Source organism: Citrus clementina, unplaced genomic scaffold, assembly GCF_000493195.1.
Source record: "Citrus clementina cultivar Clemenules unplaced genomic scaffold, Citrus_clementina_v1.0 scaffold_1, whole genome shotgun sequence".
NCBI lineage: Eukaryota > Viridiplantae > Streptophyta > Magnoliopsida > Sapindales > Rutaceae > Citrus > Citrus x clementina.
The window spans coordinates 17,466,086-17,480,655 of record NW_006263303.1 but is presented as its reverse complement, the minus strand read 5'-3'; the positions used below and the strand labels follow the sequence as shown (position 1 = coordinate 17,480,655).

General features: G+C 35.3%; 2 protein-coding genes across 3 annotated transcripts; one reads left to right on the top strand and one right to left on the bottom strand.

Annotated features, from left to right (window-relative positions):
* Positions 1–2,349: 2,349 nt before the first annotated feature.
* On the top strand, positions 2,350–8,028 carry LOC18053703 (proton pump-interactor 1). Of its 2 annotated transcripts, none has more exons than XM_024192414.1 (8): positions 2,350–2,508; positions 3,146–3,534; positions 4,120–4,305; positions 4,415–4,594; positions 4,718–4,912; positions 6,636–6,734; positions 6,828–7,301; positions 7,392–8,028. In XM_024192414.1, the coding sequence occupies exons 2-8, from the start codon at positions 3,175–3,177 to the stop codon at positions 7,719–7,721; spliced, it is 1,824 nt and encodes a 607-aa protein (XP_024048182.1). In that variant the 5' UTR covers positions 2,350–2,508; positions 3,146–3,174; the 3' UTR covers positions 7,722–8,028. The 2 variants fall into 2 exon arrangements, with proteins under 2 accessions (XP_024048182.1, XP_024048183.1); XM_024192415.1 differs by lacking the exon at positions 2,350–2,508 and adding an exon at positions 2,511–2,665.
* A 227-nt stretch (positions 8,029–8,255) lies between these two features.
* Positions 8,256–9,626, bottom strand: LOC18053702 (non-functional NADPH-dependent codeinone reductase 2). The gene is made up of 3 exons (XM_006451769.2): positions 9,246–9,626; positions 8,903–9,161; positions 8,256–8,814 (listed from the first exon to the last, which is right to left on the bottom strand). The coding sequence occupies exons 1-3, from the start codon at positions 9,566–9,568 to the stop codon at positions 8,413–8,415; spliced, it is 984 nt and encodes a 327-aa protein (XP_006451832.1). The 5' UTR covers positions 9,569–9,626; the 3' UTR covers positions 8,256–8,412.
* Between the last annotated feature and the right edge of the window lie 4,944 nt (positions 9,627–14,570).

The window sequence follows — 14,570 nt, the reverse complement described above, 5'->3', positions numbered from 1 at the left end:
TTTTTAAAAAATAAAAAAAGCCTTTCAAAAAATTTTAAAATTTTTTTTTTTTTTGAAAAAAAAAAAGGTGGATTTTGCCCCTTTTTGGACCGCCCTTTTTGTGAATCCCGCCAACACAAAATTAGGAAGTGTGCTCTGTATTTTTAAATGTAATTTTCTATTCAGTTGAGGTTTTAGAGCGTATTTGGAAATTTATTTGAGAATCTAATCTAAAAAAATGTTTGAGTAGTCGAATTATCATTTATCAAATAGTTTATTTGAGTTGACTTTTTCCCCCCAACATATTGGATATAATATGAGAGTAAATTCTTAAATAATCACCTATTCGTGGTCTTTATAAAGTGTTATTTATTTATTCACGAGTCTATAAAACTAATTTTATGGGTTTAATTGGGCTTCAAACCAAAAGTTTTTCCTTTTTTTTTATTTTTCTTATTTTCATTTACTCTTGATCAGCTTGCCCAATATATAAATTATCCTGATTCTACATAATTTTATTATTTATTATTGATAAGGAGATAATGTAAGTAATCTAATTTGGATTTTTTTCCCTAACAGTACCATTAATTTGAAAAATAATGATATAATTATAAATTCTTGTACAAATTTATTTTGTACAAACTTATTTAACATTAACTCATTGGTTGAATAAAAATAAATTATGTAGATCAAGAAATATTTAATTTAACCAATTAAATTATGTCATATCAGTTTATACAAATAAAATTTATATAAGAGTTTATAGTTATATTATTACTTTAATTTAAAAAAAAAGAAAAAAGAAAAAGGAAATTACCAAAATGGGGCTGATCAAATTTTAAAAGCAAAATATCGAAAAGCCGTATTAGGATGGGAAACAAAATCTTTTAAGATTCGCCTTCGGCAACATTTTGAGATGGACTGACATGCAAGACATTAATTTGCTAAAAACAGAGCAGCGGCGGTGTCTTCTCCACGTAACTGCTGCAACTACTTCTCCATCTTTCATCTCTTTTCTTAAAAGTCTTAAAAAAAGTGTCTGATCTCGTAATCATCGACAGAACGAAACGTGTCGGCAAACAGCCGCTTAACGTGCGACACGTGTTCTTTTGTGAACAGAAATGGATTTTGCCAAATGCAAAAGTGACAAACTACGGACAAGGACAACGAAAGGGACAAATTACTTATCAATATTTATCTTTTATTTTTGTTTCTTAAAAAATATATTTAATTAATATATTATTTGAATAATTGATTCCCCCCGATAATTTCATATAAATTTTGATGTATTAAGTGATGATTGAGATATAATTTTATTAAGAGGGGACATACCGGAAGTAGGATTAGGATCATCTTATAATGGGCTTTAGTCATGAGTAAAATTAGAAGAGTTCATATCACATAAAGATTCTAAGACTTTGTTTGGTATAATTTTTTAAATAAAACTTGATTATGTAGGGTTTTTATAAATAAAGTTTTTACTTTAAAAATTTTAGTTATTTAGCTGTAAATGAGAGTTTTTATTCAAAATTATAAAATTACTTTAATAGACAAGTTTTTTAAGTTACGTTATAAAAGGAATGAAATAACATTATTAAATAAATAAATGATACTTTATATATTTTAACATTTAAAAAAAAATTTTAACATCTACTCTCAAAACTCAAAATTTGAGTTTTTTCAGTAGAGGTAAAATAATTTATTTAATTTTTAAAAGTTCTATTAAAAAAAAATTTGATAAAATCTTATAAGATTGAATAATTACTTATGACTATTAAATAAGTCATATCAAATAGATACTAATCCTTGAATGTAACTATTCCGTATATAGTTCAAGTAAGAACTTTTGATTTTATCTAAAATCCGTTTTATTATTATATCTCAAGTTTGAAAGCAAATAGTACTCTTACACAAAAAATGTGGCAATATATTTTTAAAAAAATTTTCATTGCCATTTATTTGTAAAATAATAAAATATTCGATTTTAAATTGTCTTAATTTTTAATTCTCATTGTTCGCCCATTGCTTTAAACTTTATTCGTTAAAAATTAAATTTTTGAGAATAAACCATATTTTTCTACAAGTTTTTTCAAATATTACATCACAATTCAATTGATAATATAATTAAAAGCTTTTCAAAACTTATCTTTTAAGTCCCATGACTCCGAAATTAAAAGAAATTTTACTCTAAATAGTGCCTATCTCCTGTCATATCTCTTCTTTGAAAAAAAAAAAACGAAAACAAATATAAATATTAATAAATCAATTTTCACCTCAACCAAAAAAAAAAAAATTACAAATAATAATTACTTAAAAAGAAAAATCTAAAGAATGGCAGCCACTAGGAGATAAATTTGAAGGAAAATGAAGTGAATGGAAGAAAAGCAGAACCATAAATTGTAACTGCTCTTGCGGCTTTTACTGCTTGTACAAATAAATAATAAAATTACCGAAATTGTCTCTCTGCTCTTCCCTCGGCATTGTCGAGTTTTATCATTTGTCTTTGCCTGTCACACCACCAGAGAAGAGGTCTCATCTCGCCCCATTTTCCATTCTTTTATTTTCAATTTTTTTTTTCATTAGCAATCAATTTGAGCACTCGAGGGCCCTTTGTCAAAAGGGTCTTCTTTTCGTTTTCTCTTTCGCTTTCGCTTTCTTGTTTCTTCTTCTTCTTCTTCTTCTTCTGGTAAAAAATTCCGCCTTTTATGTGCTTTTAATTTTGGTTTTGTTGATGGATCTCATCTGGGTTTGATTCGTTTCTATCTGTTTTTGATGTTTCTCAATTGGGTTGAATTCAGATTGTGATTTGCATCTTAGTTACACGTTGACTTTGTTGTTCTTGGATTTGTGTTTGCATGTTGGATGCGTAAAGGCCTGATCTTTTGGCTTTGATGTGATAAAATAAATATTGCTACCATATTTTTAATATGATTTTGCAGATGGGATTCCAGACTAGATGATCTGTGTAGAAAAGTCTAGATCTTTGATTTGTGTTTAATATTTTTAATCGAACTGTATGCTTATTGATGCTTTTAATCTGATTATTAGGTAACCTTACAAAATCAATAGGTTTTGATCTAATCTTTGTTCTCATATATATTTTTTGTGTTTTGTTTTGGCAATATGATCTTATGATGTGTATGTAATTGTTTCGTTTTATTTGTAGATTACCTGAGGCCTGTTCTTTGTTGAATAATGGTTGCTGAAATGGCGCAATCACCTGTGGAGAGTGTGGCTGAAGTGCATAATTCTCTGGCACAAGAGAATGGGAAACTTGACAAGGGTCCGGTGAAGGATGAATCGATTATATTTGGTTCACATGGTGGAGGAGGAGAGCTTGTTAATGGAAAAGAAAGCAATGTATCCAATGCCAACTTACCAAAGGATGTGGGTGAGGAGTGGCCTGAGCCTAGGGTGATCCATAACTTTTATTTCATCAGGCACCGCCAGTATGATGATCCAAAAATAAGAGCGAAAATTGATCTGACTGACAGAGAGATTCAAAGGAGGAATCAGGCTCGGATGCAACTTATGGACGAACTAAGAGCAAAGAGGGTGAGTGGAGTTATGTATTATCAAATGCACCATCATTGCATCATATCAACATATCATTGTTTTTAGGATTTTGTAATAAGTAATCAGTATTTAAATGATTCAAGAACCCATAATATTAATGAGTGTCATACATCAGCTTGAAAGTTGTAGCTACCAAATTAATATTTAATGAGAGTCATGCATCAGCTTGAAAGTTATAGCTACCAAAATGCATGTGTATAAGAAATGTGATCTTTGAATCTGATTGCTTATTAATCTAAAGATAAATGAATATGCCACTCTATTTTTTCGTTAAGGTAATTTTTAGATCGTTTATATTTGGTTTTTATTACAAGAGATAAGATTTGGTTTTCTTTTTGTGTGAAAATATGAATTGTAGTGAAGAGTTTCCTCAAATTGCGAAGCTGATGGACAACTTCTTCCAATTATTATGTTGAATAATTTTTCTGCTTAATTACATTTCATTGCTCCAGTGTTATTAGCAAAAACTCCAAAACTCTGCCCAATATAGAAAAAATAATCTCTGTTTGTGGACCTGTTAAAGATTAATTTTGTTATTGAGTTTTTCTTTCTTCTCTCATGCAGGGAGTTAGAGGGGATTTAGCTGCTCAGCTGAGGTCTCTGAAAACTGAGGGTAGGCAGTATAAGTCAGTAATGGATGATAAAAGAAAGGAAATGGAACCCCTGCATCAGGCTCTTGGCAAGCTGCGCACCACAAACAATGCTCGTTCTGGTGGTATATGTTCATCCGAGGAAGAGCTTGATGATCTTGTATGATTAATAGCAATTATTGATTAATTTTTGCTTGTATAATATAATTTGTGCTTCAGTGACTACTTGCTTTTGTCTCTTCATCTCTGACTAAGATTAGTGAATGCAGATCCGTAGTTTGCAATACCGCATTCAACATGAGATCATTCCTTTATCTGAGGAGAAGCAAATCCTTAGAGAAATCAAGCAACTGGAGGGGACAAGAGAAAAAGTTATGGCTAATGCTGCTATGAGAGCAAAGATTCAGGAGTCAATGGGTAAAAAAGAGGATATTCAAGACCAGGTTAAAGTAAGATATTTTAGTTTTGTTTTGCTTTCGAAGCCTATTGTTTCACTGATTTTGGCCTTAGTAAAATCATGTTTTTGTTATTATCAAACAGGGACTAATGTTTATGTTATTTTTTCACTGTAGCTCATGGGTAGTGATTTAGATGGAGTGAAGAAGGAGAGCCAAGCAGTTTGGGCCAAAATTTCTCACCTTGAGGGAAAAGTGAAGGCGTTAGATGAAGAGATTGAAGCTTTACAGCAAGAGGTGAACGATGTGGCTGAAAAACGAGATAAAGCGTTTGCAAACATTAAGGAACTGAGGAAACAGCGTGATGAAGGGGTAAATTTGTTTTCCTTCCATATTTTAATTCTATTTTGAGTATATTGCTCTCTCCCTCTCCCCCTCTCGCTGCGGACAGGTTCTTATGCTGTCTAGACCACTGATTATTTTAGTTTGTGCTTGCTTACTATTGAAACACCTTGAGTATACTGTTGGAGAAGGCTTTACCTATCTATCTATACGGTTTCTCAGCTCATGCAGCCTTAATCTACTCTTGTGGGAAGTCTTTTAGGAATTTTCGTTCTTATATGTTTTGGTTCTTTCACTGTTATTAAGACTAGGCAGGTTAGATTTCTGATAAGCGCGTATACTTGGGCCAGATATTATGTAATAATTTAGAGAGATAATATGTGTCAGGATTGACAAGTTGGAGCTTCTATTTTAAGTACGTTACTCTAGCACTGAGATTTTGCATGGTTGCCCTGCAATAATCTTATTGTTGCTTTGCTTGGAGAGTCATGCTGCTTCTGTATCAGTATCATCTTGATCCAGTGGTTGCATGGCTTCATGTTAGGTACATTTTTTTGGTTTCTGATTAGTTAGGATCATGTTTTATCATTTATCTGTTCAGAAAAAATTGAAGACTGTTGGTTCATTCCTTTAGCTTTTACAAAGAGCTACTTGTTTTGAGAAATGTGAATAGGAATTGTGCATGAGAATCCACTGAATTATCTCTTTTCTGGGTTTCTTCTAGGATCAAGTATTAATTCTCTCTCTCTCTCTCTCTATGTTTTGGGTCAGGGGTTGTTCTTATTAGTTATTCCAATCATCAGAACTTGTAATTAGTTATTCCAATCATCAGAACTTCTAATCTTGTTATAAAATCCTATAGCCCTCAGTTTTGTATCCTCTCCTGCTGCTTTGTCTATTTGATTATGTTTCCAAGTATTGAACTTGTTTATTGACTTTACAACCCATATAGGAGTATTTTTTTTTATGGATTAAAATAGTTTTAGTGATTGCATATTTTCCTTCCACTAAAATATTTTTCAAGTTTTTCTAGATATAAAAGTTTCAAATGTCAATTACCGTACTTCTTATCGTATATACATATATTTGACATAACACAAGAGTGTGTAGATTTGTGGCTTTGGATCCATGAAAGCCAAGGTTCATACCTATACAATGTGAGCAGGTTCCAGTAGGACTGTGGTTTATGGTTTGATTTCATGACATTTGATATCAGCATTGCCAATGTTCATATATTTTGGTATGAGCATTTTCTGGAGGCTTCTTCTTTAGTGTTTGCATTAATCAACTCTTTATCCACCATCTAGAAGATAGACTGAGCGTGCTTGTGCATCCGTCCAGGAGCTTGTATGTGCGTGCTCCTGCAAATGGTGTAAATTTGCTGGCTTCTAGATGTCTTTTGAGCATGTAAAACAATGAAACATCATATTGCATGTATCATGTTACTCGTGATGAGATCTGTTCTTCCAGGATCATTGAATTCTCGTCATCTGCTTCTCTTTTGCTTCTACAAAAGTATTTAATTGATAAATGTTTCTTGAAGCTTGCCTTACGATGCATTTTTTAATGAATATGTTTAAGTTTTGTAAATAAAAATGCAATTACATGAATAAGTTTGTCAGTAAATATGCTCAATCTCTTTTTTGGTTGTTGACAATATAAAACTTTTATCATCTTGATTGTCTGCCAAGGTATGTGTGTGTGTGTGTGATATTGAACAATTAGCCTCACTGAATCTTAACCTATTTTTCAGAATGCCTACTTTTTTCAATACCGCGCACTCTTGAACGAAGCCAAAGCCATGTCTGTCAAGAAAGATGTCCAAGGTCTCAAGGAATTATCAAACTCAGAGGTTTGTTAGACTTGTACTCATCTTTTACTTTGTGTTGCACAAGTTAAATATTTTGTCTCCTCATCCGTTACTTAAATCTTCTTTGTTTATCAGGTTGAGAAATATATGACCCTCTGGAATAATAACAAGGCTTTCAGGGATGATTACGAAAAGAGACTTTTGCAATCGTTGGACATGCGGCAGTTGAGCAGGGATGGACGTATAAGGAACCCTGATGAGAAGCCATTGGTGGTGGCAGAGACTTCAGTACCCTCTGAACCAGAGATTGTGGCAAAGCCTAATGTAAAACAATCAAAGGGAGATTCCAAGTCTGCTTCACAGAAAGATACCCTGCCAACCCAGAAGGTTCAGAAAGAAGCCGCTAAGAAAGAGACTGAAGACACAGCAGATTTTGAGATCCCTGTAGTAGAAAAGCCTGCTTCAGAAAAGAAAGTGGATGAAGCTAAGTTGAGGGAAATGAAAAAAGAAGAGGATAGAGCAAAAGCTAGGGAAGGCATGGAAAGAAAGAGGAAGAAGGAAGAGGCGAAAGTAGCAAAGGCGGCTTTAAGAGCTGAAAAGCAGCGCAAGGAAATTATTTATGGAACTTATTTTTTTACCATTACTGTTTTACTGGCAATTAATTTGGAACTAATATGATTGTTTCTTGATTGATTTCAGGCGCTTGAAGAAAAGAAAGGAAGGTCAAAGAATAATAATAAGCCTGGAGCCTCTGGAACTGCTACCACTGAGGAATCTGCTGTTGCAGAGGTAGAGGAAGCAGAAAATGCTGATGTAAATGTTGAAGCACCAGTTGAGGCTCCAACTCCAGCAAAACCTAGGGTCCGGAAGGAGAATACTGTCAAGTACAGGTCTCGAGCAAGGGGTCCAGAATCACTTCCAAAGGCCATCCTGAAGCGGAAGAAGTCTACTAACTACTGGGTATGGGCTGCACCTGCAGCTGCGGTAGTCCTGTTGATCCTGGTCCTCGTATACTACTATCTTCAGTGAAGAGATGTTGACAATTTTCTGCTTCATGAACGAGAGGGAGTTAAATTAGGTTTGTAGAAGAAGCAAAACTCAAAAAAAGTTAATTTTGTTCTTTGTCATCCTGTTCAAGGGATGGACTCAAAACTCATAACCTTGTTGGTAGCTCAATCAGAATCTGAAACATTCACCAAGTGAATCTTATAATACATTTGGGTTTATGTATTTTCCAATTTTGACTTGAAAAGCAAGTTAATGGATGTTATATGCAAGCTTTGCTCTAAAGAAATTCTTGTTATAAATAGTCAAGCTGAATTTCTGTTACTGATGATGCTCTATTAGTTGTAGACATTTTTAGTTGATGGGTGTCAGCGGAAACTATTGGATGATGAATTGTTGATTCATTTTTCGCTTAACCAGTTGATATATGTAGTCTTCGGATGATTGCATGTTGAGTCCCTCTTCACTGGTCCATATTTTCTCTATTTTTTATCAGAATATTCATGATTACATATTAGAGGTGCGTGCCGGTGCCCTGGATAAAAACTGGTATCAAAATTGGTGAAGAAACATGCAAGCAGTGCATACACTTTTCAATTACAAAAGTGTTTGCATTTCCATCATTATTAAAATTCAAATTATAGAACCTTACATTTGAAATTAATTATTACATTTCATATAATTTTTGGAATATTTGTATTTCGAAAGTCTGAAACTAGCCATCATTCCACAGCTCCTCAGGGGTCTTGAATGGTCCATGAGGGGAAATAAGGAAATCACTTGGTATCAATCTACGCTGTGCGATTTGATTAATCTTGTCATAGTCGTCATCAGTTAATTCCCAATCGAAGATCCCCAGGTTCTGCTTCAATCTCTCTGGATTGAGGCTCCTGACAACAACTGTCACTCCTTGCTCAACTATCCATCTAAGAGAAACCTGAGCGACAGTCTTGCCATGAGCCTCTGCAATCTGCTTTAGTGCTTCATTCTCCATGACTTGATTGCTTCCCCATCTTGTCCCTACGGCTCCCAAAGGTGAGTACGCCGTGACATTCATGCCCTTGACCTTGCAAAATTCTCTAAGCTTCCTTTGTTGCCAGACAGGGTGCATCTCCACCTTCAAAAAAGAAATACGTGTTGCTTTCATTCAACCAATCATATTATGTCATATGAGTTCGTACAAACATAGTTTGTGGCAAGCTCACCTGATTGATGGAAGGAGGGATGGTAGCGAAGGTGAGTATAGTGTCAATCTTCTTGCAAGAGAAGTTGCTGAGACCAATGGACTTAGTGAGGCCGAGCCTTTGAGATTCTTCCATGGCTTCCCACACGCCCTTGTAGTCCAAAGGTGAAAGGTCCTCTTTATTAGGCAGAGACATTCCAACCTCTTCCTCCTCTGATGTTGGCTTAGCACTGATGGGCCAGTGAATGAGGTAGAGGTCTAAATATTCCATTTGAAGCGCACTGCACATCAGACACAGAAAGTAATCTATTACTGACACCCTGACAGAGAGCTAGATAGCTTGTTTTGTTATTAAATTTTGTTACCTGAGAGACTTCTTTATTGCCGGGATAACGCGGTCGTGATGAGCGTTGTGGCACCAGAGCTTGGAAGTGATGAAGAGTTGTTCACGGGAAGTGACGAGGCCAAGCCTGAGTGCTTCGGCTATTGCTTCTCCCAGAGCCTTCTCGGTTCCGTAAATTGCAGCCGTGTCAAAATGTCTGTAACCCAGCTTGATGGCCTCCAGCACCGCCAGCTTCAAGGCGTTCAAGTTCGATTTGCCAACCGCACAGCCCAGGCCTATCACGGGCATATTCCGGTGGCCAGAAGAGGAGCTCAGTGCTGACGTCGGCTGTATAGAGTTATCCATTCTGTCTGATGAGGATGATGCTGCAACGTCGCAGCCAACTTTTATTAATTGGTGTCCATAGGCTTTACTTTAATACCACCACGTCACACCCACAAGTGATGATATTTTTTTGTCAGTACTCAACGGATGCCACGTATTTTGATAGAACGAGACCGAATCGATTTATCTTGATAATTCAAAAATTATGATAAACAAAACCGACCCGGTTTACTTTATTTCTGTCCTCATTTTTTGTCTAAGATTTTCGCTTTGTTTCCAAATGCTCCCTGGTGTTTTGAAACTTTAAAAAGGTTTTATTTGTTTACATAATTAATCAATCGCATTTCTATGAAGCATAAAATCTTAATTTCTTAAATTATTAAGAGAATTTTTAGTGAAGAAATTATTGATGCAGAATTCTGGTCATGGCTATAACGACTAGGCGTCCACGCCAACATTTAAATTTATTTTTGATGAGAGACAATACTTGCTCATTCATTCTTGCTTCGAGAAGATTCCAATGACCACAATCACTTTCAGTTGGGTTCACATGTGTTCACAAAGAACGGTTAGGGGGTTGCTGATTGTTTTTCTGTCGTGACTTCTCTAATACTTAAGTCAATTTCTAGGCCTTCGGGAAAAGACTTGTGCTATAAATCTCATGGATTTCTATAATTGCTTCGAGCAAATAGGTTTTCTAATTAATTTGGAAAAAGAAGAAAAGGATAAACAAGAGAAACTACTAAAATAAAGAGAGTAAGAGAGTTTGCCAATGCCCCTTTACTTACCTAGTTAGGACTTTTATAGGTAGCCAAAACCACCGGCCCAAAATTGATGCACGACCGTTAGTGGATGAACCACATGATCGTCAGTGGATTAGCTTCGTGCTCGGATATCTAAGAGAAAAATAGTGGGTTGACCTTTAACAATTGACAAAATCTCATAATTGACTTTGGCGGGATGACCTTTTACCACTGCAGACACAACCTCTCACATGTCCTACTATTTAAATCCCTAATGTCATTTCTCTTTCCTAAAACTTTCCATCAACTTCACTATTAAAAAGCAAAAAATCTATGTGCACACTATTTTTTTCGTAGCCATCGCTCAGACGATTTCGATTCAACCCAAGTATTACTTCTTGAACTCCTCTCTAGTTGTTGTTTGTTGGATCTTGAGTGTTTTTGTTTTGGAACCATGTCTAAGGGCAAAAAAATAGTTAATTGAGGTTGAGGTTGATAGCGATGATGAGTTAGACTTCTTGGCTATCATGCTCAGGGAACTTGTTTCTAACCTCCAAATCCCTCTAGAAAACATAGGTCAAAACAACCAAAGATAATCCTAGAAAGATGTCACTTGAGGTTTTTTCCTCGTCTATAAAGAACAAATCTAATAGAGGGAGTGATGAGAGAGAATCAAGTTCTAATAAAACTCTTAGTATAAGTAGAGCATGAAACACTAATGACAAAGGTAATAGCGAAGAGGAACCCTCTGAGGAGATCCGACTAGCCAAAAAGGTAAAAATTAGCCACAGAGGGAATGCTGAGTCTTACCCACGAGATGAAGTGTAGTACCACAATAAAAGATCTAGATAGGCTTAGGGAGGTCTATAACATTCCTGGTGATGTTGATATTAGGATACTTAATCCTAAGTATACTCTTAGTCGTTCCCCTAAAGGGTGTGTAACTTTATACTTAGAATGCTTCAAATTGGGTGTTAGGTTATCCATTTAACTCTATTTTGTTCAGGTGAGGGGTAGAATAAACATAGCCCTTGGCCAGCTTAACCTAAACACGTATGGAGTGCTTTCTGGCCTGTACGTTTTGTGAAAAAAATGCAGGCAAAATAAGCCTTTTGTTGACGAGATAAAAAATATGTACCAATTGAAGAATAATCTAAATGATGCAACCTAGTACTACTTTATGACGAGCTTAAAGAAGAGAAAGCTCATAATAGATATCCTAACTTCGGGTGGCAATTGGAAAAGTAATTTTTTCTTGTTGGGGGAAACTAGGGCCAAGTGGCTTCTACTCCTAATGAAAATATTCTCGTTCCTTATGTATTTGCACTTTATGTCATATACTGGCCATAGAAACTCATAATTGAACTTTATACCTTAGTTTTATTCTATTTCTTTGACGTTTCAGTTTCTTAGAGCATGACATACAACATGAAAGAGAGCCTGCTTTTGGGAGTTAAAACCGCTTTTGCCAACTCATGCTCGTGCAAAAATCTTCTTTCACTTACCAGCTTGGTTGAGTCTCGTTTAGTACCATCAACAACAAATATAGATAAAAAAATTCTTGATGCCATCGAAAGAAAGTGTCGTTGTAGTGGTGATAGCTTGAGCAACTGGCTCATTTCTCCCAAAAATTTTTTGGTCACTCAAGATTTCTTGCTTTTGCAAACCCTTCTTTCTTTTCCTTATAAAAAATATGGAAGCCCAAGTGGCAAATCTACTAGAAAGAGCCTCGTGACCTTATCTCGCCTAGTAGACATTTCAAAATTCCTACAACAATAACACGAGCGAGCTTATTTCTTGGTCTCTTACCAAAATGAATACTCAATACTAGTGCAAAAGAAGTTAATTGAGGATCTCGAAGACCACACTGTTGGCAAGCTGATGAACATTTTTCAACTTGGTGCCTTACAGCTTGCTACAATGCTACATATTATAAGGCTATGATTGATCAATAAGAAAGAAAGATGTAAGTGGAGGCCCAAGCCTTAAAAAAGATGGCAGAGCTTGCTGAAGAGCAATCTGGTAAGCTCCATAGAGAATTTTTGTCACTCAAGGAGAAGTTTGCTCTTGCCAAGTCCATGGTTATTTAGTTGGAACATGAGCTGTTTAGAGTGAAATATGAACTTAAAAGCATAAAAATAAGCTTGCCCGTATGAGAAACAACTTGAGTGCTTGTGGTCACAAATATCCAACTTTCAAAGTTTGGTTGAGATTCAAGCTGATTATGAATATAACTCTGGGCTGGCATTCAACTATAAATGATCATGTCTGTCCTAAAAACAGAATATGCAGCCTTTGCTCTTTGATCGTTGGATGAGCCATCCATAATTATCAACAATATTCTGTCTGTACTAACCTTGCAACTACTTGGTCATCACTAGCCTTCATATATGGCTTCGTGAGTTCTACTATAAAATTTGCTAGCGCTTGTGCTTTGATCGTTGCTCGGGATTTGTAACTTATGTCAAACTCACTCAACTCCACAGACCATTTCACTAAGCACTCAGAAGCCTCTGGTTTATGCAGTGTCTGCTAAGGTGGTTGATCTATCATCACAATAATTGGATAGACATGAAAATATGGCCTTAGTTTGCGAGCAATTATAATCAGGGCTAGTGTCCACTTCTTTATCTTTGAGTACTTGGTTTCTGCATTGAGTAGAGCTTTACTAATATAGTATACAATGTTGAATTCTTTCCTCCTCCTATATCAGCACTAAACTCTTACATTCAGGCACTACCAAGTATAAATACAATGTATCACCTTCCCGTAGTGTCAACAACAACAATGCTTCGAGCAAATACTTTTTCAATTTCTGAAGCGTTTCTTTACACTCTTACGTACACTCAGTTTTCTTTTATTTTCTCATGACTTAAAAAAAGGTATTGCACTTGCCAGTTTTCTCATAAGGTTTTCTATCTCTTTTAGTGTGCGAGGAGATTTAATCTCAATAATTGCCTAAATCTTCTCTGAATTCACCTTGATTCCTCTATAACTTGCCATAAACCCTAAGAACTTTCACGAACTTACTTCAAATACGCACTTCCCGGGATTTAGTTTTATCTTGTACTTTCTTAACAGCTCGAAAGTCTCTTTTAAGTGTCTTGTATGGTCAACAGAGATTTTAAACTTAGTAATAATATCGTCAACATACACCCGAATAGTGCAACTAATGAGGAGCTTGAAGATTTTATTCACTAGCCTTTCATATGTTGCACCTAGATTTTTAAAGCAAAAGGCATCACCCTGTAATAGAATAAACCCTAGTTAGTAATGCAAATTGTATGCTCTTCATCATGCTCAAACATGGGTACTTAGTTGTAACCTGAAAATGCATCCATGAGACTGAGCAGGCCGTGACCAACAATTGAATCAATGAGTTGGTTAATTTTTGGTAGATGGAAGCTGTCTTTTGGGCACGTCTTGTTGAAGTATATAAAACCCACACTAATTTTCCATTTTTCATTAGTTTTTTTCACCACGACCACGTTAGAAATCAACACGGAGTAGTTAACTTCCCTAATAAAACCTGTTCGCAGAAGTTTTTCCACCTCGACATTTATGGCATCATATCTCTTTTGATTGAAGCACCTCTTCTCTTGTTTTATTGGTTTGGCATTTTCATTTATCGTAAGCTTGTGACAAGCTAGCTTGAGGTGTATTCCTGGCATGTCATCATGGGACTAAGTGAATACATCAACATGAGCTCTCAAGCACTCCACCAAGTTTTTAATTTTTCTCTTAACCTTAATCCAATTTTCACTGTCTTCTATAGGTCACCTTGTTTCATGCTTTTGGTTTCAGTCTCTTCAACTGGTTCCCACCTTCATTTCTCATAGTCTTCTCCTGTATCCAATGAAGTTATCTATATGTTTCCCTAACTGCTATTGCGTAACAACTTCTAGCAATTTTTTGATCACATTTCACGACTTCTATAATGTTGTTTACCCAATATTTAAGAGTTAGGTAATGATTCGACATTGCTGTTTTACTAATCCTTATGAATGAATGGCCTACCTAAAATTATTTGATATGGACTATCCTCATTGACGACCACAAAGTCCAACATCAATTTTTTCTCAAAGTGCTTAGAGTCTATTGTCATTGGTAGCTTCATTACTCTCAGAGGTGTTAACCTTCCTCCTTTAAATCCTTTCAAAAGGATATTGATGTGCTCCAGCCCTAAATCTGTGATCCTAATCTCATTTAGTGTGGATTTAAAGAGAATATCAATCGAACTTCCAGAATCCAACAATAGCATATTTAATCATTTGCTCTCA

Bases quoted from the DNA above. Each gene is read 5' to 3' on its own strand.
- LOC18053703 (XM_024192414.1), top strand. From the start codon at position 3,175: ATGGTTGCTGAAATGGCGCAATCACCTGTGGAGAGTGTGGCTGAAGTG. The intron at 3,535-4,119 runs GTGAGTGGAGTT...TCTCTCATGCAG, and splicing joins ACGAACTAAGAGCAAAGAGG to GGAGTTAGAGGGGATTTAGC. The intron at 4,913-6,635 runs GTAAATTTGTTT...CCTATTTTTCAG, and splicing joins GGAAACAGCGTGATGAAGGG to AATGCCTACTTTTTTCAATA.
- LOC18053702 (XM_006451769.2), bottom strand. From the start codon at position 9,568: ATGGATAACTCTATACAGCCGACGTCAGCACTGAGCTCCTCTTCTGGC. The intron at 9,162-9,245 runs GTAACAAAATTT...TCTGATGTGCAG, and splicing joins GCAATAAAGAAGTCTCTCAG to TGCGCTTCAAATGGAATATT. The intron at 8,815-8,902 runs GTGAGCTTGCCA...TCTTTTTTGAAG, and splicing joins TCCCTCCTTCCATCAATCAG to GTGGAGATGCACCCTGTCTG.